The sequence below is a fragment of the Drosophila mojavensis genome, unplaced genomic scaffold, assembly GCF_018153725.1.
Source record: "Drosophila mojavensis isolate 15081-1352.22 unplaced genomic scaffold, ASM1815372v1 contig_19, whole genome shotgun sequence".
Classification (NCBI taxonomy): domain Eukaryota; kingdom Metazoa; phylum Arthropoda; class Insecta; order Diptera; family Drosophilidae; genus Drosophila; species Drosophila mojavensis.
The window spans coordinates 6,030,258-6,055,547 of NW_025318726.1; the positions used below are offsets into that span (position 1 = coordinate 6,030,258).

Below are 25,290 nucleotides of genomic sequence, written 5' to 3' on the forward strand. Positions count from 1 at the left end.
AAGAGGCGTAAAAATTATTTTTGGGGCATCGATAGAGGAGGCTACCAGTAACTAAATTATCCAAATTTGAACCTTCTAGCTCTTAAACTGTAGGATATATAAACTTTTGCGGTTTGCCACGCCCCCTATGGGCGGACATATATGGACTTGGGTGGTCAACCCGCGTATATATACCGTATATAGCATCAATAGTGTCCAAAATATAGCCGAATTCGAAAAATCACTATATCTTCAGGTCCGATTTGCCACGCCCCTAGGCGTAGATATATAATTTTTAGACCCTGATTAATTTCTAGACGTACAATCTTAATGAAACTTTCAGGGCGTAATCATATGGTGAAAATGTATGTACATTCCAAAGCACACGTCTCTAGTACTTGAAATACGCCTTTTACAAAGGTGATGGTGAGGGGGTGGATATAGAGGTGGGAGGTAAATTGTAAAAACCGAAATTATATAAAATATATATAAGTCTACATTTAAAATTTGCAAGCTCTAGCTCTAAAGGTGTAGGAGATATAATTAAATAGCTAGCTTTCAATAAGGTTTTTAATCGATAATAAAATATCGGGAGTAGTTATCGATATATAGAAAAACTTGATATGCGCGTGATATACACGTACCTAGGAAAAAAAAATTTCAAGTCTCTAGCTCTTATATCTTCTGAGATCGACGCGTTCATACATACGGACGGACGGACGGATGGACGGACAGACAGATGGACAGGGGCCAAATCGACTCAGCTCGTCGCCCTGATCAAGAATATATATACTTTGTGGGGTCTGCCACGCCTCCTTCTGCCTGTTACTTACTTTTAACAAAACCATTATACCGTGATTTCCCATTTTCAATGGGTCCAGGGTATAAAAATGCCGCGTCCTAGAAGATCTAATCTTTCCCAGCGGACCCGTAAGGCAATTAGGCAACGGAATATCGTGAGTCAATTATCTGACGAAGAGCGAAAAATCGCCTGAGAATAGCGCCGCGTTAATTTGGAGCAAAGAAGGGTCTTAATTCGTGCTTCTTGAACACAAGAGCAAAGAGAGGCAGCCCGTGAAACGGCTAGATTAGAAACGAGAAATCGCCGAGCTTATCATGCAGATGAACAAAGGAAAAATCGTCGAAGTGCAAGAAGAAATGGTTTGAGTATTGATTTGAATCGAGCAGCGTTTCGATATGCTTGCACCATCGACTACACCTGGCATCGTTTAGTTTGCATTGGTCCAATAGACGTTGTTTGCCAGCGTTGTGGCGCATTGAAGCTTGCTGGTGAAACGCCCGGTTTGTGGTAAAATGACATTGCCATTATTATTTATTTATTTATAACAGTTAACTATAATTAAAATTATGAGCTAACTTAACAATTAAAGCACTGGCTACTAAGGCCTTCGGCTTGCCTATATATGCATATTTACATAAGTGTGCGATTTTTATTTACATTTGTATTAATATTTTATCTTTTTGTTTAAGCTATATTTTTAAATTAGCTGATATATGTTGCGTATTTTAAAAACTTTATTATTTTGTGTATGTTTTCGGGAGAGGGGTTAGAAAGGAGCGACATGGGACAGTTGTTGTGGAAGATTTGGGTTTTGAGGTCTGATGTGGCGGGGCAGTTGAGCAGTATGTGTTGGATGGTCAGATCTGCGGTGGTGTTGCAGTTAGGGCATGGTAGTGTGTTGCCGGGGTTGAAGTGTACTTGTTTAGAGAATATTGTGTGTCCTAGTCGGAGTCTAAGTATTTTGATTTGATCACGACGTGTAACAGTTTTTGGGTTAATATTCTTTAAGTAGGTATTTATGTGTATTAGGTTTGTATTTATTTGTCGGTACCAGTCGTTGCATACATAATTGAATGTTCTTCTTTAATTTTTGAGCTAGTATGTCTGTAATGCATTTGTTAATGTCTACTGTGTTAAAATTGGGGGTACAATGAAGGGGCATTTTTATTGTGTCTTTGGCTGTAGTGTCGGCTAGTTCGTTCCCCTCAATGCCGCAGTGGCTGGGTATCCAGAGCAGTTTTATTTTTGGGGAAGATTTGGTAAGGAGTGTTCTTATAAGTACAGGGTATAGGTTGTTGATGTTGGAGATGGATTTAATGGATGAAAGGGAGTCTGAGCAGATTATGTATTTTCCTGCTTTTTCTTTTTGGATTATTTCTATTGCATGATGGATGGCTAAGGTTTCGGCGCATAGAATAGATGAGTAGTGTGGTAGGGTGGATCTTCTTAGGACTTCGGTCTCTGTTGTGATGGCAAAGGTGGCTGTGTCGCTTTGCAGCGATCCGTGTGTATATGAATGTGTGGTATTTATTGTATTTATTTTTAAGTAATAGAAATTCTTGTCTGTATATACTTGGTGAAGTATTGGCTTTGTTAAATTTTTGTAGTGTTGTATTGATGAGAGAAGTTGGAAAGAGCCATTGTGGGGTGATTGTTTTAGTTGGAGGTGGGAGGTAGGGGATATTTAGTTTTTTACATGATGTTATGATTTTTTGTAGGGCTGATGTAAATTTGTTTTTTTTTTGTTACTATTTTGTTTTAGGTATTTATGGAGTGGTGAATTTGAGCTATGCAATAGAGTTTTATAAGTTTTAATTGTTAATATGTCTCTTTTTATACCCTGAACCCATTTTCAATGGGAAATCAGGGTATAATGGTTTTGTTGAAATGTATGTAACAGGCAGAAGGAGGCGTGGCAGACCCCACAAAGTATATATATTCTTGATCAGGGCGACGAGCTGAGTTGATTTGGCCCTGTCCGTCTGTCTGTCCGTCTGTCCGTCTGTCCGTCCGTCCGTCTGTCCGTCTGTCCGTCTGTCCGTATGTATGAACGCGTCGATTTCAGAAGATATAAGAGCTAGAGACTTCAATTTTTTTTTAATGTTCGTAATTACAGCGCGCATATCAAGTTTATCATTAAAAATCGATAACTCATCCCGATCTTTTTTTATCGATAAAAAACCTTATCGAAAACCCAGTTATAAAATTATATCTTCTACACCTTTATTGCTAGAGTCTCAAAATTTTTTAGGTATGCCTATATGCAATTTATACAATTTCGGTTTTTGTTAAAATTTACCCCCCACCCTTAAATTCACCCCCTCACCCTCACTTTTGTAAAAAGCTTATTTCAAATACTAGAGACTTGTGCTTTGGCAATTATATGCATATCCATGTCATAATCATAATCTGAAAGTTTCATGAAGATCGTACGTCCACAAAAAAGTTATTAAGCAATTAAGTTCTCATAGTAAGCGCTCACTGCCGCCCATGCGTGTTTATGCGTGGTTGCTTGTGTGTGTAAGTGTGTGTGTATATGTGTGTGTGTATGCGTTTGTGTATGTATGCGTGTGTGTGTGTATGTGTGTCTGTATGCGTGTGTGTGTATGTATGCCTGTGTGTGCGTACGTGAGTGTTTGTGTGTGTGTGCGTATTTCTTGTGTAAGCTGAAAGTCGCGAAAAAGTATTGAAATATCTATTGCTCCAAGGGTTCCAAGGGGATCACGTAGTCGAGCAGTCTCGACTAGAGCTTTCTTGCTTGTTTGCTCTATTGTTGGTATGTTGGATTCAAATAGTAGGTTGGGAATGGGTGTTGAACGTAGTGCTCCTAGGGACATGCGGATTACTGCATTAAATAGAGATTTCAATTTATTGAGCGTTGATTTGGGGGCATGGCCATATATAAACAAGCCATAATCTATTTTTGATATGACTATAGCTTTAGTTACATTTATAAGGGAGTGTGTGTTGCAATTTTGTTTGGGGTTAGCTAGGAATTTTATTATATTCAGTTTTGTATTTAGTGCTGGCTGTAATTCTTTGATGTGAGAATCCCATCTATATTTTTTGTTAAGGGTAAGACCTAATATTTTTAGGTTCGATACTGATGGAATGGGGGTGTTGTTTGACAGTATTGTACAGGTACAATTATGTCTACGGCAGATGTGGAGGTGCTTACATTTATTAACAGCTAAGGATGCTCCTGAGTAAGTGCACCATTTATTTTTTTTTGGCAAAGAGGTTGTCGAGGTTGTGTGTTAAGTTTTTTTGTTGTTTGAGGGGGATGAAGAGGAAAAAGTCATCTGCATAGGCACAGAATTGTAGCTCCCTATGTAGGCCAATAATGCTGGAGAGTTTATTGAATGCTATTAGGAATAGAATTACAGATATTGGGGATCCCTGGGGGATGCCGTTATGGAGTGGATAGGGGCGGGTTATAATGTTTTGTATTTCTGTTTTTATTTTGCGGGTTACCATGAAATTTTTTATAAAGTTAATTATTTTTGGGCCGACTTTCCATTGTATCAACTGGTCTATGATGGTGTGCACTCCAACTCTGTCGAATGCCCTTGAAAAATCAAGAGTAATGACTGAGATGTGCTTTTTGGACTGTATGGATCCAGTTATCAGATGGTCTGCAAAGATCAGACTGTCTGTAACTGATTTACCTTGTTTAAAGCCTGTCTGGTTTGGATGTATCAGTCTGTTTTGTGTGACGAACCACCAAAGGCGTTTGGCTATTATTTTTTCCAACGTTTTGGAAAGGCAACAATTGAGAGAGATTGGTCTATAGTTGGCTATTATTGTTTTGTTTGTGTTGGGTTTTAATATGGGAATGATAAGGCTGGTTTTGTAGAATTCGGGAATGTAGCTATTGAAAATATTGTTAAAGAGTTTTACTATTCTGTTTTCAGTGTATAGGAGGTGTTTTTGATTAGGGTATAGGATATTCTATTTAAGCCGGGAGTTGTTCCTTTGAGGGACTGTAGGGTAGATATTAGTTCTATGTGTGTGATTTCCGTTTCTATCTCTTGCGCTTTCAAGTTGGGTATGTAATTGATGATTTGTCTGTGTATTTGTTAATGTTAAAATTTGAGTTGAAGTTGGTGTCTTTGGAGAGATCAGACCAGTGTTGAGCAAAAAGATGGGCTATTTGGGTTGTGTCGGTAGTTGCCGTGTTGTTGGTTGTGTCGATGACGGAATGTATTGATTTGTTTGGGTTCAGTCCACAGAGGTGTCGAATATTTGCCCAGATTTTGTCGGAGGGAGTATTGGGATCTATTGTGGTTGTGAGTTCGGTCATGGCTCTTGCTTTAGAAATTTTTAGCTCTCTCCGGAAGAGTGCATTGGCTCTTTTGTATTTGAGAAGATTCTCAGTGCTATTAATATTTTTTTTTTTTAACTTGCCATGTCTTGAATTTGTTTTTCCTGAGTTCTGTGAGAGTCTTATTCCACCAGGGGGTGTTTTTGTTGTAGTGGTGTGGGGTAGTTTGGGGTATAGCGTGATGGGCGGCTTGTAGGATTATCTTGTTTATGGATGCGGCTTCTTTATTAATGTTTGTGCTATAGGGTATAATATTGTTGATGTCGTCAGTTAGTTTTTCGAAGAGTGGCCAGTTGGCTTCTTTTATTTTGAAAAGTGGGCGAGAAAAGTTTGTTGTTTGTGTTTGTGGGAATAAGGAGATTAGGATTGGAAAGTGATCACTTCCATGTAGGTCGTTAAATATTTACCAGTTTGCGAATGGGGTGAGTTGTGGGGAGCATAATGAGAGGTCTATGTGGGTGAATGTATTGTGGGTAGAGAAATGAGTTGGGGAGCCGTTATTGAGTATGGTAAGGTTGGAGTTTTGAATAAATTTTGATAAGATTCTGCCTCTTCTGTTTTCTTGAGGTGAACCCCAGCTGTGGTGTTGACTGTTAAAGTGTCCTACAATAATTTTATTGCTGTTGATGTTGTGTGTTTCAAATTGATCGTGTAGGCATTTGAGGGAAAAGGGTTTACTGGGAGGGATGTATGTAGATAGTATGTTGATTTTTGTCTTTGATATAATTTCTATTAAGAGAGTTTCTAAGTGTTCAGGCTGGTTTAATTGTTTGTGTTGTATGGATTTATGTATTAATATGGATACGCCGCCAAATCGGTTGGTGGCTCTATTGGTGTAAATTTTGTAGTTTATTGGGGTGGGGATAAAATTTGTTGTAATAGTGTGTTTCTTGTAGACATATTATTTGTCGTGAACATTTTTTAATAATGGTTAAGAGTTCATTGTAATTGTTTGTGTAGCCTTTGATGTTCCATTGTAGTATTTTCAGCATTGATGCAGTTTTTAAGTTTTAGTGTATGCAATTGAGTATTAGTTTTGTTTGGAGTTTAAGTTTAAAATTTGTTTTTTTTTTTTTTTTTTTATATGGAGTCGCTGTCGCTATTATTTGTGTGTTGATTCTTGTTTGGAGGTTTAGTTTTTTATTTTGTTAGAGGGAGTTTAGAGGGTTTAAAGTGAGTGGTTAGTTTTAGATCTTCGGTAGGCTGTGAGGTATACGCTGTTTTTCCCATATTGGGGAGATTAGCGTCGGTTGCCATGTCTTCTTGTGTGGTTTGGTGTAGTTGTTGTTGTGGGTTTATAGTTGTTCGGGATGTAGTTGGTTCTGATGTAGCTGCGTTCTGCCTCAGGAGCTTGGGTTGGTGTATGGCACTAGTTTGAGTGTGTGTATATTGTGCAGTGGATGGTGTGTGGGTTGGTGTGCGTGTTGTTGATGTTTGTGTTGTTGGTTGTGCAAGCGTTTTAGCATAAGTATTTTTCAGCTGTGTATTATGTCTTTTGTAGTATATATCAGTTGCAGTTTTGTGATCTACTTTTTCTGATATTTTTATTGCTGTCAGTTCTTGTTGTTTTCGGAAAGTAGGGCAATTACGATCAATTGGGCTGTGTTGGTAATTAAGCTCTGGGTTTTTTTTTACAATTTAGGCAGCTTTGTGTATTGTTGCATTGTTCCCCTTCATTAATGTGTTTACTATCAGTTTTTATATGTTTCTTGGCTTTTGCAGATGCTAGTAGGGTGTCCAAAGCGAAGGCAGTTTTTGCAACGTAGAGGAAGGGGAATGTAAGGTCTCACATAGACGGATTCGTATCCAATTTCTATTTTTTCGAGCAGTTTGTGTGATTCGAACGTAATTATGATGAGCCCAGTTTCTACGAGAGTGTTATCTTCTAAGTTTATGTTGCTTGCCTTTTTAAGATTTTACGTACTTCAGTTACTTTTTGTGGTTTCAGTTCTTGTTGGATTATATTTTCACTTATGTTGCGTAGATCATTACTGTATATAACGCCTTTAGAAAAGTTTAATGTTTTATGTTCTGTTGCTGTAATATCGATGTCAATCATTTTGGTGAGTTTGAGTAGTTTTAAAGCTTGCAAATTGTTTTTGGTTTTAATTAGTAGGCAGCCGTCTCTTGTTTTTTTTGCATGTCTCCACTTCTCCTCCGCAAGCATAGTCAATAGTTTTTTTATGATGAACGGTGAAACTTTTTCGAACGATTCATTGTCGTATCGCTTTAGAACAATGTATTTTGGTTCGCTTAGATGTGTGTTTTTGTATTTGCTTATGTCCGGTGGCTCGTGCATATTAGTTGTTTTTGGGCGCAAGCCCGATGTAACTGTTTGTGATGTGTGTTTGTTTTTGCTTTTTTGTTTTGTTTGCTTCGCGGTTTGATTTTTGCTTGTCGCGCGTTTGCTGATAAGCTTTTGCTGTTGCGTTGGCGTAGCGAGGTTTCAATGCAGCACGTCTTATCTCCAGAGATGTCGAAGTGATACTGATGTCCATTATATTTGTATCTATATTAATATTGTTTTGTATTATTGTATTACGTTCATCAAAGCCTAAATTAGTTCAGCTAAGAGGTAACACGACATTCTTTGACTGTTAGGCGGTACGAAGTTCGCCGGGTCAACTAGTTAAAAATTAATATAATAACAAGTAAGAAAGCTCTAGTACGGACTGCCCGACTACGAGATCCCCTGATTGTTTAATAGCTTTTCTTGTGGATGTACATTCTTCATGAAACCTTCAGATTATGAATAAAATATAGCTTTGCATGTATTTGCCAAAGCACAAGTCTATAGTATTTGAAACACGCCATTTACAAATATGTGGGTAAGAAGGTGAATATAGGAGTGGGGATAATGTGTCGGATCTAATACTCATATATGTACATATGTATTGCAAAAACTAATGACATGACGAACTTTTACTAGTTGCAATTGAGAAAATTAAATATTTTGAAAATATAAAAATAAACAAAAATTGTTAATTGGCCAAACATATGGTCTACATAGTCTATTGAATATTTGATAAATTAAAAAAAAAAGTCAAATCATTCGCAATTAGCTATACTGGTATCTGACTTGATTCTTTATTTTTTTAATCTATGAAAACCATAGCTCGCAAATGAATGTTGACACTTTTTCATTGTCTGCAAATAAGTGTCTTTCACTCACACAATAAAAAAGACTCAGAAGGAAACTGTTTGTGTTGTGTCTGGCCACTAACCACAGAACACATAGACCGGACAAGTAGTATAAAGCGTTTTGCACGCTTCACAAGATCGACTAAATGCAAATGCTGGGCTCTAAAATTGCTACAGGCAGCAAGAGCTTCGCACACAGGCATACAAATGCTCATAGTACATGTAGCATACTGTAAGTGTGTGTGTGCATGCTCGTCGCGAAAACATTTTCATTATGCTCACCAACGCTTTCATATCCTTCCCACAAATAATAACGAAAACGCAAACATTGTGCACGAGCATGGCAAACGGCTTGAAGAGTTCGGAATACTCTTCACTCAGAAGGGAAGGATGGGTTCTTGCTACGACGAAATTTCAATTTAAGTGAGCTGCTGCTTCTGTTCACATGCATACATATATATACATATTTTGTGTTCCCATATTTTCGTAACCCGAACCTAAAAGTGAGGAGCCGAGCAAATACGAAGTGGTCTGGGAACTAATGCTCGAAAAATAGTGTGCAAAACGCTTTACACTACTTGTCCGGTCTATGTGTTCTGTGGTTAGTGGTCTGGCTTAGCTCGCTCGCGCTCTGAGCGAGAGAGTTATTATACCCTGAACCCATTGAAAATGGGAAATCAGGGTATAATGGTTTTGTTAAAAGTATGTAACAGGCAGAAGGAGGCGTGGCAGACCCCATAAAGTATATATATTCTTGATCAGGGCGACGAGCTGTCCGTCTGTCTGTCTGTTCGTCCGTCCATATGTATGAACGCGTCGATCTCAGAAGATATAAGAGCTAGAGACTTGAAATTTTTTTTCCTAGGCCCGTGTATACCACGCGCATATCGAGTTTTTCTAAATATCATTAAATACTCCCGATATTTTATTATCGATTAAAAACCTTACCGAAAGCTAGTTATTTATTTATATCTCCAAATTTTAAATGTAGACTTATATGTATTTTATAGAATTTCGGTTTTTGTTACATTTTAAGCTCCACCCCTATATTCACCCCCTCACCCTAACCTTTGTAATTGGCGTATTTCAAGTACTAGAGATTTGTGCTTTGACAAATACATGCATATTCATGTTATAATCATAATCTGAAAGTTTCATGAAGAAAGTACATCCACAAAAAAAGTTATTAAGCAATTAAATTTCCATAGAAAGCTCACACTGCAGCCAATGCGTATGTATGCGTGCGTGCGCATGTTTGTGTGTGTCCGTTTGTGTGTGTGCGTTTGTGTGTACATGTACGAATAATTATTGAAATATCAGTTGCTCGAAGGGCTCAGGAATCTCGTAGTCGAGCAGTCTCGACTAGAGCTTTCTTACTTGTTTCTGTTTTCGTTTCGCTCAAGTCATAAACTCATCGTTTGCTTGAGTTCAATGAAGCGAATTGTCTCTTGCGTATGTATAGGTAATCACACGGGATTTGTTGGCTCTTTTTGTATGTATGTATTTACAAGTACACGAAAGCAAACATCATTTCTGCTGAGTTTTTTAGTCAAACTGTCTTTGCTAAGAGTCTTTGTGTGAGTGAAAATCATATTACTCTTTACGCGACTTTCATTTGAGAGCGTCACACGAATGAGTCATTGTAAAGCGCTTGACAAAACCCGATTCTAAACAAAACGGTTATGTTACGAAGCGGAGCATATAAGATAAAACGATCACACTCATTTGCGAGCTATGATAAAAACACAACGGGATGATTTATCGATTCCCTGCTTTCCCATTTTCAATGGTTTAAGGGAATAAAAAGAGGCATGTATCCAACTGCCTTAACAATTGTCATTGGCCGGGAAAAACTGAATCAGGGGTTTGATATTGTTGTTTCATCAAATCAATTTAAATTTCAAATAAAGGTAATTAATTCATTTATTTTATGATATTGTAACGAATCTTCGGTTTAACTCGAGTCTAAGCTGGCTTTTTTCAGACGACTGTGAGTTCATGCCAACAAATTTATGCCCTGTGATTTAGATTTGAACGTAATGTAAATTTTCTTGCCACTTAATGCCCGAGTGCAGCTCAGCGTACTCCGGCTAGGAGAGTGTTGTGCTAAAGACACGCTAGGTTCGCTTGAACGATCCAGAAGACGCCAGGATTTGGTTCTGTAAGCTCCGGCGGTTCGCTCGGATATACATTCCACTCCTACTATTCGACTTGCTCACAGCACACCGTCGCTGGTTGGCGTGACTCCCGCGCTGGCGACCATGAGCCGGACGTGGCCGCACTCGACTCTACACTGGACGACGGGTCCAGATCCAGGCAGGCGTCTCACCGGGCCACGCCGCGGGTGAAAGGCAGGCTCATCGGTGGCAGCCGCACCTGACTCAGACGTGCTCTGAGTGTGGACCGGCGTGCCCACTTGGCCCAACCAAGGATTTGCCGGGTGCACCCGGCCGATATCCAGTTCCGCACGGTCTGTTGCTGTACATTCACTTTCCATGTCTCGTCGAAAAAATAGGCTGAGCCCATGCCTATTTTATACCCTATGTTGACGCGCCGCCGGCTGCGTAGGCGGCAGCATATAACGGGTCCTGTATTTCCTTTATCCAGACTGCTCTACCCTTCCCCGCCTTATTGCTGGATTCCAGGCAAGGCGATGTTACGGCATCGCCCAGATACCCTTTTCCTACAGTCCTGCTGGAGCCCAACATTTGTTATTGCAAGCTTTCTATTGCGTTGCGTTGTTTAAGGTGTTGCTTTGTTTTGTTGTTGGCTGTTTTATGTATCTCTGGTTGATTTGTTGTTGACTGTTTTAGGTGTCGCTGCTTGTTTTGTTTTTGGCTGTTTTGTGTATCGTTCACTTTGACAGCTGATCAACCGACGCGTCCTACTGTGCGACGCAGGCCCTTAACCTTTTCCTTTGCCTTGCCTTGCTTTGCTTTGCTTTGCCCTGCTCTTGCTCTTCACAGTCTAACCTCAAATATGAAAAAAATGTGATGTTTGTCCCAAATTTAATGTTTTTAAATGAAAAACTAAAACATTTATTGTTGAAATTAATTTGTTTTTAATTATTTGCAGTAAATATGACTATTTAGACAAATAAAAAACAAAAAATTTGTGAAAAAACAAATCTTACCAATGAACCCAAATTTTTCGTTTTGCATACAGCTACAGACAAATGTGACCTTTTTTAGTAAATTTAGTGCGTTTTTATGCCGATTTTGGGTTAGTTTTTTGCTACAGAAACCCAAAAGGGGCACCTAGGGGCACCAAAAGTTCATTAAAGAGGACATTTTCAGTAACACGTGTGTATAAGCCCATGCTCGGAACTCGGCGGAACTCAAAAGATATAGACTAATTTAGGTAGTAAAAACTACAAAATTTAAAGGTTTTGTAAATTTAAACAAGCTCTACAATGAAAAGTCGTATTAACAACATTAACATTTGTAATCTATTAGTAATAATCCATTCTTTAAATCGCAACCAACACTGCAAAAATTGGTACAATACTTTTCCTAAAATTCAATTGACAAGTGGAACATTTTTCACAAAAACTTGCTGATTTTTACAACTTTGCCACTTTTCCAAATTTTGAAGGGCTATAACTACCCTTAAAATTGATCGATTTTCAAAAATCTTTCGGCTACTATCCCGTAGATCAATTCATTATACCCTGAACCCATTTTCAATGGGAAATCAGGGTATAATGGTTTTGTTGAAATGTATGTAAGAGGCAGAAGGAGGCGTGACAGACCCCACAAAGTGTATATATTCTTGATCAGGGTGACGAGCTGAGTCGATTTGGCCCTGTCTGTCCGTCCGTCCGTCTGTCCGTCTGTCCGTAAAATGTCCGTAATTACAGCGCGCATATCAAGTTTATCATTAAAAATCGATAACTCATCCCGATCTTTTTTTTATCGATAAAAAACCTTTTCGAAAACCAGTTATAAAATTATATCTTCTACAGCTTTATATCTAGAGTCTCAAAATTTTTAATGAATGCTTATATGCAATTTATACAATTTCGGGTTTTGCTAAAATTTACCCCTCACTCTTAAATTCACCCCTTCACTCTCACTTTTGTAAAAATCGTATTTCAAATACTAGAGACTTGTGCTTTGGCAATTACATGCATATCCATGTTCTGAAAGTTTTATGTAGATCGTACGTCCACAACAAAAGTTATTAAACAATTAAGTTCTCATAGTAAGCGATCACTGCCGCCCATGCGTGTTTATGATTGTGTGTGTATGTGTGTGTGTGTGTGTGTATGTATGCCTGCCTGTGTGTGCGTGTGTGTGTGTGTGCGTGTTTCTTGTGTAAGCTGAAAGCTATTACTCAAAGGGTTCAGGGGATCTCGTAGTCGAGCAGTCTCGACTAGAGCTTTCTTACTTGTTTTTTTTTGTAAATTGCTTAAAGTCACTTTTTTATGTTTACCACGCAACGCCGGCAGAGGCCCCATTGTGGGTCGTCCATGGCCATGAATCGCGTTGCCGCAATCTCTCCCGGTCCTTCTCGAGTTCCTCGAATTCCTCTGCCAGGTGCATCAACTCCACCAGGCTCCAGAATTGATACGGGCGGGCGTAGGCACGCAGATCGGGCAGGCTGTTGTTGTAAATCATATTCATCTCGCGGTCTGCTCCATAGCGCAGAGAGTCTGCATCTCGATCATCGTCTACCATCTGCCTCCGGCGCTTGACGTCATACTCCGGATTCTCCAGGTAGCCTCTGGGCAAAAAGATCTCCTAGCAGCTGCGCTTTGCCATTAGCATCTGTTGCCCATGTCCTAGGGCAGCTGGTTCTACAGTGGTGAGGCTCACTGAGAAAAGCTACGTCTATACATTTTTCCCTTATGGTCTGCTCTAGAAGATCTTGGGCAGCAACACAATGATTTAAGTTAAGCTGAAGGAAACTTAACATTTCATTTTACGAGCAGCTTCACGGTATGATGGGCACTTGAAGCTGCCTGCTGAGTGGTCCGAAAAAATTATTGAAACAGCTATTATTCCAAAGGTTCAGGGGATCTCGTAGTCGAGCAGTTTCGACTATAGCTTTCTTACTTGTTATACCCTGGACCCATTGAAAATGGGAAATCAGGGTATAATGGTTTTGTTAAAAGTATGTAACAGGCAGAAGGAGGCGTGGCAGACCCCACAAAGTATATATATTCTTGATCAGGGCGACGAGCTGTGTCGAATTGGCCCTGTCCGTCTGTCTGTCCGTCCGTCCGCGTCGATCTCAGAAGATATAAGAGCTACAGACTTGAAAATTTTTTTAAATGTCCGTGTATATCACGCGCATATCGAGTTTTTCTCTATATATCGATAACTACTCCCGATATTTTATTATCGATTAAAAACCTTATCGAAAGCTAGTTATTTAAATATATTTCCTACACCTTTAGAGCTAGAGCTTCCAAATTTTAAATGTAGACTTATATGTATTTTATATAATTTCGATTTTTGTTGTAATTTACCCCCACCTTTATATCCACCCCCTCACCCTCACCTTTGTAAATGGCGTATTTCAAGTACTAGAGACTTGGCTTTGGAATTTACATACATTTGAACACTATGATTATGTTCTGAAAGTTTCATTAAGATTGTACGTCTAGAAATTAAATTGTTCAACAAATAAATTCTTATAATGTTGCCCACACTGCAGCGCAACTCAAGCGCAGTCGCTGCTTACTGCGCAGTTAGCAGATCGAGTTCAAATACGTTCGTATGTATGTATGTGTGCCGAAAAGAAGTGCAGAGTGATTAGAATATCAGATTGGAGGGTTCAGGGTATCTCCTAGTCGAGCAGTCGCAACTAGAGTCTTCTTACTTGTTCTAATATATTCGTATGTATGTACTAGAGTGCTGCATGAATTGCAGAAAAACGATGTTCGAATTTACAGTTCGCAATACACTTACATATATTGACCTTCCTAGCTGTATCTTTTATTCTACTATATTTATGTATGCGGATGATGCAATACTTTGCCTTCCGTAGTCCAGTGCAAATGGACATTTTCATCTTTTTGCCTTAAGGAATCTTAACAATTTTAAGAATTGTTTTTCTGCATTAGCGGTGATATTGATTCGTCCTCTTTGCTGATGCGTCTTCATTTTTCGGGTCCGTTCCGAACAACTAGACATTATCGTCCGCTTCATTCACCTGTGTGCACTAGGGATTATTCTTTGCACAGTGCGTTTCATGTGCTTTGTGTTAATTTTAATAAATATTATCACGTATTTTCCTGAGAGCTCTCTCTTCCTAAAATAATATCTTTACTTTTAGCTTATCTCAGGGAAATCACCTACAGTGCCCAGGCATAAGCACTGGTATACATTTTGTTGTCAATGTTGTGTAGTGATTTCTCGATCCTATCCTTTTGTCTTTTGTTAACTCATTTCTTTTTATACTCTGAACCCATTTTCAATGGGAAATCAGGGTATAATGGTTTTGTTGAAATGTATGTAACAGGCAGAAGGAAGCGTGGTAGACCCGACAAAGTATATATATTCTTGATCAGGGCTACGAGCTGAGTTGATTTGGTCCTGTCCGTCTGTCTGTCTATCCGTCCGTCTGTCCGTATGTTTGAACGCGTCGATTTCAGAAGATATAAGAGCTAGACTTTAATTTTTTTTTAAATGACCGTATATACAGCGCGGACGTCGAGTTTGCTTTTAAAATCATCCCGTTATGTTTTTATCGAGTAAAAACATTCAAGTTCAAGTCAGATGCCACTATAGCTAATTGTGAATGATTTTTCATTTATTTTTTTAAATTTCACAAATATTCAATATAATATGTAGATCATATGCTGAAAGTTTCATTAAATTCCGTTCAGTCAAAAATTAATAAAAAATAATCAAATATTTGGCCAATTAACAAACGCACGTGCAGCAGCTACAACAGCATCGTATGCGTGTGCACAAATACATTCAAACTTCTTCTAGAAACATTCGTTGAATCACATCAGCTGTTAGTTTCGTTTAGTTTTGGTAGATGGCGCTGCAGCAGTGAATCTATTTGAGTTTTGCCAGCGCCACTTGCAGAAGTGAGGTGGCGTAGTGTGTTAGCTGCATGACGCTTGATCGAGAAGTCGCGGTTCGAATCCCGATCGGCGCAGCTGATGTTATTTTTTTTTTAATTGTTTCAAAATATTTTTATATTTTGATAAATGAGTTTTCTATTTAATTTATATTTTTAAATACACCGAAATTGAAATTTTAACCATACTTAATGTGCGTTTTTAATAGTTTGGTTATTCTAGCAGATTCTTAGAATCACATCAGCAGTTAGTTTCGTTTAGTTTTGGTATTTGAGTTTTGCCAGCACCACTTGGCGAAGTGAGGTGGCGTAGTGTGTTAGCTGCATGACGATCGATCGAGAAGTCGCGGTTCGAATCCCGATCGGTGCAACTGATGTTAACTTTTTTAATTGTTTCAAAATATTTTTATATTTTATTAAATGTGTTTAATATTTCATTTATATTTTTAAATACATATTTATTTATATATTAAATACATTGAAATTTCAGACATACTAAATGGGCATTTTTATTTGTTGGGTTCAGGGTAGTATCTAGTCGAGCACTCTCGACTAGAGTTTTCTTACTTGTTATTTCTTATTCTTTGCTCTTTTTACTATTTCTTGCAATATTGGTAATACTTTCCTTTTTCTTTACTAATACTTTTACCTTAAGATTTATTGTAATTTTAATTATATTAACTATAGTTAAGCTCTTTTAATATATAATTTTAATTTTTCCATTTTAATAGTTTTTTCATAGTTTCAATAGTATCACTTACCATATTTGGCTGTGAAGTGGGACATAGCTGGCCGGACTGGCAAAAAAAAAAATACCCCCATCGGGTTGGTGATAATATTGTTATAATGTGCTGTACTTTTTATGGGCTATTTTAATTTTATGTTGACTCTAGTTTTGTCAATATCTTTAAATAAATAAATAAATAATAGGGGGGAACGATGTATGGTTTCTTTCTTTCGAAATGCAGTTTTATCAAATTGTAAAAATGGTCAGAAGGGGCCTTTAATTTAAGATATCTATTTATATAATGCGAATTGTTATAGAGTATCAAATACTCATTTCTTCCGATGATTTTATAAGATTTGAGCAAATTTCGCAATCAGTTTTTTGTTATAATTTGTAGAGAAGATACCCAGCACAATATCGTAATGCATTTTCATTAAGATGAGAAAAGAGAAAAGATTTTCCATATCTACTTCCGCGTCACTTTCATTCTGAGCGATTTTATTCTGCTGCATTTCCTCGTGCATATATTTTACTTATATTTTTCACACCAACTTGTTTGCGCCATAGTTTAAAAAAAACTAGTAAGAAAGCTCTAGTCGAGACTGCTCGACTACGAGATGCCCTGAACCCTTCCAGCAACTGATATTTCAATATTTATTCGCACATGCACACACACACGCACGCTTAAGCACGCATTGGCTGCAGTGGTTGCTTACTATGGGAACTTAATTGTTCAATAACTTTTCTTGTGGATGTACTTTCTTCATGAAAGTTTTAGATTATGATTATAAAATAGATATGCATGCATTTGCCAAAGTAGTGCACACAGGTAAAGCAAACGATAATGTCTGGTTGTTCGGGACGGAACCGAAAAATTAAGACGCATCAGCAAAGAGGACGAATCAATGTCACCGCTAATCAATTTGTGCAGAAAAACAATCCCTAAAATTGAAGCCTACTATGATTAGATGGTAATCGTAATATAGGTATGCACGTATTAGTGTATTTGAACGTATGTATTACCTGTGCGTTTATATGCAAACACATACATGCATATACATGTTGCTCCACACATCGACGTGAATACTGAATACGCTACTGGAAAGGGGTCAAGGTTCGACTATAGTCGGCCTCTTTCTGCAAAGGGTTCGCGTCGCACGCACGACGATCATCGATGACCATCAGCCGAGGTGCCGTTCGGGTCCAGGTGATATTAATAGTAGAAGTGGCCTGTATATCCGAGCGAACCGCCGGAGCTTACAAAACCAAATCCTGACGACTTCTAGATCGTTCAAACGAACCTAGCGTGCCTTTAGCACAATACTCTTCCAGCCGGAGTACGCCGCCACACTCCAGTATGGTGCCCATGCTGGCCAAGAAATCCCAGCCTAGCACCAGATCGTCGATCACGCCTGGTAGAATCAGGAACGGGATCTGAATTTGCTGACTCCCCAGGCTGATCCTCGTCTCCAGCTGCGAGTCCACATGACTGCAGCTGCCATCCGCCAAACATATGCACCGCCGTGTGGCGCGCACCACGCCCACTTCTCTGAGCCTGTCAGCAAGCCTTTCGCTGATAAACCTACTTGAGGGTCCCGTGTTGATCGTAGTTTTTTGCTGAGTGGCTCCGATGGCCACGATCGCTGTCATCTGGCTGTCTTCATCCTGAAGACGGCCCACTAACGCCTGGGGGCTCCTGACGATCCTGCCGACTGACAGCAGCTAGCAGTTCGCACTAAAATGCGCCTACACATTTCAACAAATCCATTATATCCTGATTTCCCATTTTCAATGGGTTCAGGGTATCAAAAATGAATGGTGGCCCACTCTTTAAACTTATATATAAGATATATATATATATATATATATATATATATATATTAAGATTAACTGTACTGTTACACTTCACTCTTAGGCTGCAAGCATAATGCGCGCTGAGACGAAGAAGAAGATGAACACGAAGCTGAAGACGAAAACTGTGTAGAACAAATCATATGAATTCGCTCGCCCGCAAGCATAGTGCGCGCTGAGACGAAGACGAAGCTGATAAAAAATTGCTTGCGTTACAAATAAGCTAATAGGTTGCATAGTGCAAGAAGAATTGGTTGCGATTTTGTTATGTTAGTCTTAATGGATTTCGCATCAGATGAATATCTGCTGATTGAGCAGTTTATTATTATACTCATTCACGAAAGTTAATTAGTATATGTGTTTTGTGCAAAGTGCGTCTTGTTGTCCGTCCGTCTGTATGAACGCAACTTTTTTGAAACTTGAAATTTGGAACATATACCGGATTTATAGTGTTAAAATAAGTCCGAGCCGCCCACTCGGGGCGTGGCAAATCGGAAAATGCATTTTCCGATATACCAGAAATCATGTTAGTTGAAGAGCTAGAAAGCTGATATTTTGTATGTAGATCCGCGTCTACCATCCAAGATCACGAGCTATGGCGGATATATCTACGATATGTACGGATATATATCTCCAAGAGTTTTACAGATAGATCGTAGAAATTGTACGTAGGCTAATGTTATGATTTTATAAAGTCTAATGACAAAATTATATGTCTACGCCCCTTAGGCGTGGCAAATCGGATCAGAAGATATAGTGATTTTTTTTTTTTTAATATGGTTCTATTAAGGTTCCTAAGGTCACTGCAGCCTCTCTGGCTTCAGCCATTAGGTCGCTGAAACCATCTTTCTCTCCTGATGCCGATAATATTCCAAGTTGTGTGTTTAAAGAATGCAGTGGTTCTCTTCAATCACCATTACTAAAATTGTTTAATTTGTCATTGGAAACTTCTGTGTTCCCTTCAATTTGGAAAGAATCTTTCATTATTCCCCTATATAAAAAGGTGGATGATCTGATATTTCCAATTATAGAGGCATTGCGAAATTATCTGCTATTCCGAAGTTATTTGAAACAAGTAAGAAAGCTTTAGTTGAGACTGTCCGACTACGAGGTCCCCTGAACCCTTTGTGCAATAGCTATTTCAATCATTTTTCACGTCCTTCTGCTTACACAAGACACACGCACAAATACACACACACATATACACACACACATATACACACACACATATACACACACACATATACACACACACACACACACACACACAAACACACACCTAACTTTCCGCGAGCACTTAGAATATGTGCATAAACAGGCAGCTGATTCTTGTAGAGCTCAAGAGTTATGCTTAACAAGCGGGGACCTAAACAGCAACGAGGTCTTCTAAAGAGCGTCATTAGGTCTGTCATCCTATGCTGCGCCAATATGGTTAAGAGTGATGGCAACGCCGAGCTACAGCCGGGGCATTTGCGCGATCTACAGACAGCGCAATCAGAGTCAGCTGCGCTTTCAGGACTATCTCCGATGATGCGGCGCTTGTCATAGCCGGCATGGTGCCACTGGAGTACTTGGTCGCCGAAGCCGTGGAGCGGAATTCGCACGCGCCTGTGCGACACAACGCTATCAGGGCAAACAGCATTGCACGATGGCAAAGAAAGTGGAATAGCTCAGCTAAAGGACGGTGGACGCACAAGCTCATCCCGGAGCTCGAACCATGGGTTAACCGCTAACGCGGCGAGCTTAACTTCTACCTTTCGCAGATCTTCTCGGGCCATGGATGCTTTCGGAGCTATTTGAAGCGCTTTGGTTACGAGGAAACTGACGAGTGCCCCTGGTGCGGGCGAGGGCAAACCACATCCTTTTCGTATGTGGACGGTTCCTGGAGGAGAGGCGTCGTCTAGAAGAGGCACTGGGCCGCTCCATCAGAGCGGACAACATAGTCAACGCCATGCTGGAATCGGAGGAAGCTTAGGAACTAACAAGCACCTTCGCGGCCACAGTGATGATGGAGTTCCGCAGAGTCGAGCGAATAAGACGAGCGCATAGTGCTTGCGAAGCAATGCTTTACAGCCGTCCCGCAAGCAACGCGCTATCCTAGCCGCCACATAACTTGCAACACACAAACACACACACACACACATATACACACACACGCATAAACATACAAACACATACACACAAGCAGCCTTGCATAAACACGCATGGGCTGCAGTGTGCACTTTGAGAACTTAATTGTTTAATAACTTTTCTTGTGGATGTACTTTCTTCATAAAACTTGTAGATTATGATTATAACATGATTATGCATGTACAGTGACGAACTAAATTATTGACACAGCAAACTTTTTAAACATTAAAGCAACTTTGTACTTGTTTTTAACGTTTTTTTAGTGAAACAAAAAATTTACTAAATAGAATTGGGTATTTATTAAATTATACAGTAAAAATATTGCGAAAAACTTCAACGTACTTCTTTTTTAAATTCAATAACCAAAAATAAACCTCGATTTAAATTAAATTCAATAACCAAAAATAAACCTCGATTTTGCTGAACAAAATTATTGGCACATCAAAAACAAAAAATTAAACAAGTAAGAAGGCTCTAGTCGAGACTGCTCGACTAGGAGATACCCTGAACCCTCTAATCTGATATTCTAATCATTCTGCACTTTTTTTATGCACACATACATACACATGCATCCACACGCACGCATAAACCTGCGCTCTGCTAACTGCGTAGTAAGCAGCGACTGCGCTTGGGCTGCGCTGCAGTGTGGGCAATATTATGAGAATTTATTTGTTGAATAATTTCTTTTGTAGACATCTTAATGAAACTTTCAGAGTGTAATCATATGATGAATATGTGTGTACATTCCAAAGCACAAGTTTCTAGTACTTGAAATGCTTTTTACAAATTGGGGGAGAAGGGGGCGTGGTATCCAAAATCTGTAAATTACAAATATTTGTATCGATTAGCTTTATATACAACGCAAAATTGAAGACTCCAGGTCTAAAAATGTTCAAATTAGGCAAAAAAAAACATCAATTTTTCGATTATTCTCGATAAAAAAAGTTATCAGACGATTTATCGAAAAAATAAAGCAAACTCGTACTGCGTATGGTACACACGAGTATGCATACCGAATTTCAGCTTTCTAGCTCTTATAACTTTTGAGATCGACGCACTCATACGGACGGACGGACAGACGGACAGGGCTATATCGACTCAGCTCGTCGCGCTGATCAAGAATATATATACTTTGTGGGGTCTGCCACGCCTCCTTCTGCCCGTTTCATACATTTTCACAAAACCATTATACCCTGATTTCCCATTTTCAATGGGTTCAGGGTATAAAAACATAAAAATGTTATGAAAAAAATTGATAATTATAATTAGCATTAGGTATATATTCTTTAAACTTTAATAATGGCTGATAATAGGTTTGGCATCGATAAAATTTATTTTTGAGTGACATCTACACCAATTTTTTGCCATTCTTCAATAAGAGCTTTTTTTAGGTCAGCTTGTTTTGCTATTACCCGTTTTGAGATGCGCTTATCCAGATAGTGGTGGGTGCGGTAACACATAGGTGGTATTATACGCCAGCCTTATTTTGACGATATGGGCATAATGCTTGGGGTCATTGTCATGTTAAAATGTGAATAAGTTTGGTAGTTGTAGCTTTTCAAAAAATTTTTAAAGGTCATCACTCAAAATCATAGCTCGCAAATAATTGTTAACACTTTTTCGTTGTCTGCAAAAAAGTGTCTTTCACTGACACAGTCAAAAAAACTCAGACAGAAACTGTTTTTGTCGCGTCTGGCTTAGCTCTCTCGCGCTCTGAGGGAGATAGTTGTTTCTGTTTTCGTTTCCTCAAGTCAAACACTGATCGTTTGCTTGAGTTAAAGAAGTAACGGTAAGTTGCGTTTGTATGGGTAATCACGCGCGATTGCTGCGTTCTTTTTGTATGTATGTATGCGTGTATTTACATGCACACGAAGGCAAAAACATTTTCTGCTGAGTTTTTTAGTCAAAGTGTTTTTTGCTGAGAGGCTTTGTGTGAGGGAAAATCGTGTTAGTTTTACGCGACACTCATGTGAGAGCGTCACACGAATGAGTGATCGCATTGCGTCTGAGCGAAACAGATGCTAAAGAAAACAGAGAGAGACGTGTCTACACAATTTTTTTTTGTTATGATGCGAGAAAGAGAATAAACAAAAAAACGCTCTACTCTCATTTGCAAGCTCTGCTCAAAATACTTAGATACAAATGTTTGTTCATTATACCGTCACCAAATACCAATTCGCGGACACCTGCAGCAGATATGCAACCCCAGACCCTCACCCCACAACCACCATGCTTAACGCTTGGCGTAATAATGTTTTTGTGAAACGAAGTATTCGGCATTCTCTAAGCAGTTTACGCCCATCCGATCGAAATATATTGAATTTGCACTCATCACAGAACAGGCCTTGACTTCAATAATCAGATGGCTTGCTAAAATATTCCAAACGCTTCTTTTTATAAGCACCTTTGATGCACGGGTTTCGTCTAGCCACACGCACTTTGTATTTGGCCTTGTGCATTTGTTTTGTAGCTTCAGCAGCAATCTGGGTAGATGTTATTTTGGGATTCACTTGCACCTTTCGAAGGATTTCCTGTATTTTTATGAACTTTGCAGATTGCGGGCTTCCTTGGAGCGCTGTACGTAGCATCGAATAGAAAATCGGGTTCTTTCCATTATCTCTCTAGTTTATGCATAAAATTTGCCTTGATCATGCAAATGCAGGATAATTTTCCTCTGAGCTATCGATGTCTCTTTTAGCTTAGGTGCCATTATTAAGAAAAGTAAAAAAATGTGCTGAATTCTTACAAAATTTTCTATATTAAAATTCAAATTTGCGAAGCTTTAAATAAAGAAACATAACATATAGTGAAATTGCTAAAATGATTTTGCCCAATCGGTCAAATTGTAAAAAAAAAAAAAAACAAGTATGAAAGCTCTAGTCGAGACTACTCGACTACGAGATCCCCTGAACCCTTGGAGTAATAGCTATTTCAATAATTTTTCGCGTCTTTCAGCTTACACAAGAAACACGCACGCACACACAGGCATACATACACGCACATACATACACACACACACACACGCACGCACACACAGGCATACATACACACACATACATACACACACACACACACACACACACACACACACACACACACACACACACATACACAAACAATTACATACATATACACACACAAGCATAAAACGCATGGGCGGCAGTGAGCGCTTACTATGAGAACTTAATTGCTTAATAACTTTTTTTGTGGACGTACGATCTTCATGAAACTTTTAGATTATGATTATAACATGGATATGCATGTAATTGCCAAAGCACAAGTCTCTAGTATTTGAAATACGCTTTTTACAAAAGTGAGGGTGAGGGGGTGAATTTAAGGGTGGGGGGTAAATTTTATCCAAAACCGAAATTGAATAAATTGCATATAAGCATACATTAAAAATTTTGAGACTCTAGCAATAAAGGTGTAGAAGATATAATTTTATAACTGGTTTTCGATAAGGTTTTTTATCGATAAAAAAAGATCGGGATGAGTTATCGATTTTTAATGATAAACTTGATATGCGCGCTGTAATTACGGACATTTTAAAAAAAATTTGAAGTCTCTAGCTCTTATATCTTCTGAAATCGACGCGTTCATACATACGGACAGACGGACAGACGGACAGGGCCAAATCAACTCAGCTTGTCGCCCTGATCAAGTATATATATACTTTGTGGGGTCTGCCACGCCTCCTTCTGCCTGTTACATACATTTCAACAAAACCATTATACCCTGATTTCCCATTGAAAATGGGTTCAGGGTATAAAAACATGAAACGCACTATGCAAAGAATAATCGATAGTGCACACAGGTAAATTAAGCGGACGACAGTATATAGTTGATTGGGACGGAGCCGAAAAATTTTTCTCTAAATATCCATAGCTACTCCCGATATCTCCCGATATTATCGATTAAAAACCTTATCGAAAGCTAGTTATTTAATGATATCTCCTACACCTTTACAGCTAAAGTGTCCAAATTTTAAATGTATACTTATATGTAATTTATACAATTTCGGTTTTTGTCAAAAGTTACCCCCACCCCTATATTCACCCCCTCGCCGTCACATTTGTAAAAGGCGTATTTCAAATACTAGAGACTTGTGCTTTGGCAAATGCATGCATATCCATGTCATAATCATAATCTAAACAAGTAAGAACGTTGCAGTCGGGCGTTAACGACTGCGGAATACTCATTCACATCCCATCAACAATTTAATAGTTTAGTTTCGCTCTAATACTATAGAATATACAGGTTTTTCCGATTTGCCACGCCCCTACTGGGCGTCGACACCTCATTTTTGGTCAGTTTTTAGAACGTGATAACAGTACCCTAACTACAAAGTTTGAACCCTTACCCTCAAAAAATGTGAAAATTACAGGGTATTTTTCGATATGATTGAATCATCGATAGAGAAGTTGAGTTGATAGGAATTGAGTAACAATTCTCTATTGATTACCCACAAATAATATTTACGCCCGTTAGAAGCGTGGCAAATTGAAAAATACGCTGTAATTTTCACCTTTTTAGATCGTACGCATTCAAATTTTCAGTTAGGGTACCGGTTAGCTCGTTTTAAGAACTGACCAAAAATGAGGTGTCTACACCAAGTAGTGCGCTAAACTTAGCTACTTAATTGCTGATGGGATATGAATGAGTATTCCGCAGTCGGTAACGCCCGGACGGACGGACAGACTGACAGGGCTATATCAACTCAGCTCGTCGCCCTGATCAAGAATATATATACCTTATGGGGTCTGCGATGATTCCTTCTGCCTGTTACATACTTTTCACAAAACCATTATACCGTGATATACAAAACATTATTTGATTTGTATTCGTAAGACCGACCAATATTACATCGAAAATTTACATTTTTCAGAAGCCAATCATTTAAAGAGGATGACGGTACATGGAAAGGCAATGATGATGGAAAAGTTGTAAACAATCAGCCGCAAAGAGTAATGGATGATAGAAACGGAATGATGGCTCAAGCCGGATATATTGGAAGGTATCATTTTCTTTTTTTCTGCTTGATGTTCGTTCAGTATTTTCATTCCCTTAACCCAATTAAAATTGGAAAATACGAGTATTATAGTTATTGGAAGCTGCTGAACTTTTTCGGAAACTCTGGCTCCAATCATTTATGAACACAAAAAAATGTGGCAATACGATTTATTAATTTAATGCCGCATCAGCGTATGTTGAATAGGCAAAGTTAATTTAAACGAAAATAATAATACAATACATATATTTTTGTATACCCTGAACCCGATGAAAATTGGAAATCAGGGT

The 25,290-nt window shown here is 38.7% G+C and overlaps 1 protein-coding gene across 3 annotated transcripts in view; it reads left to right on the forward strand.

Annotated features, from left to right (window-relative positions):
* LOC6571998 (synaptosomal-associated protein 25) overlaps positions 1–25,290 on the forward strand; it is a 114,090-nt gene that overhangs the window by 72,347 nt on the left and 16,453 nt on the right. For all 3 annotated transcript variants that reach the window (XM_015166122.3, XM_001998116.4, XM_015166123.2), the window contains one exon: positions 24,878–25,006. In XM_015166122.3, the coding sequence (XP_015021608.1) occupies positions 24,878–25,006 (129 nt within the window). The remainder of the gene's footprint in view (positions 1–24,877; positions 25,007–25,290) is intronic.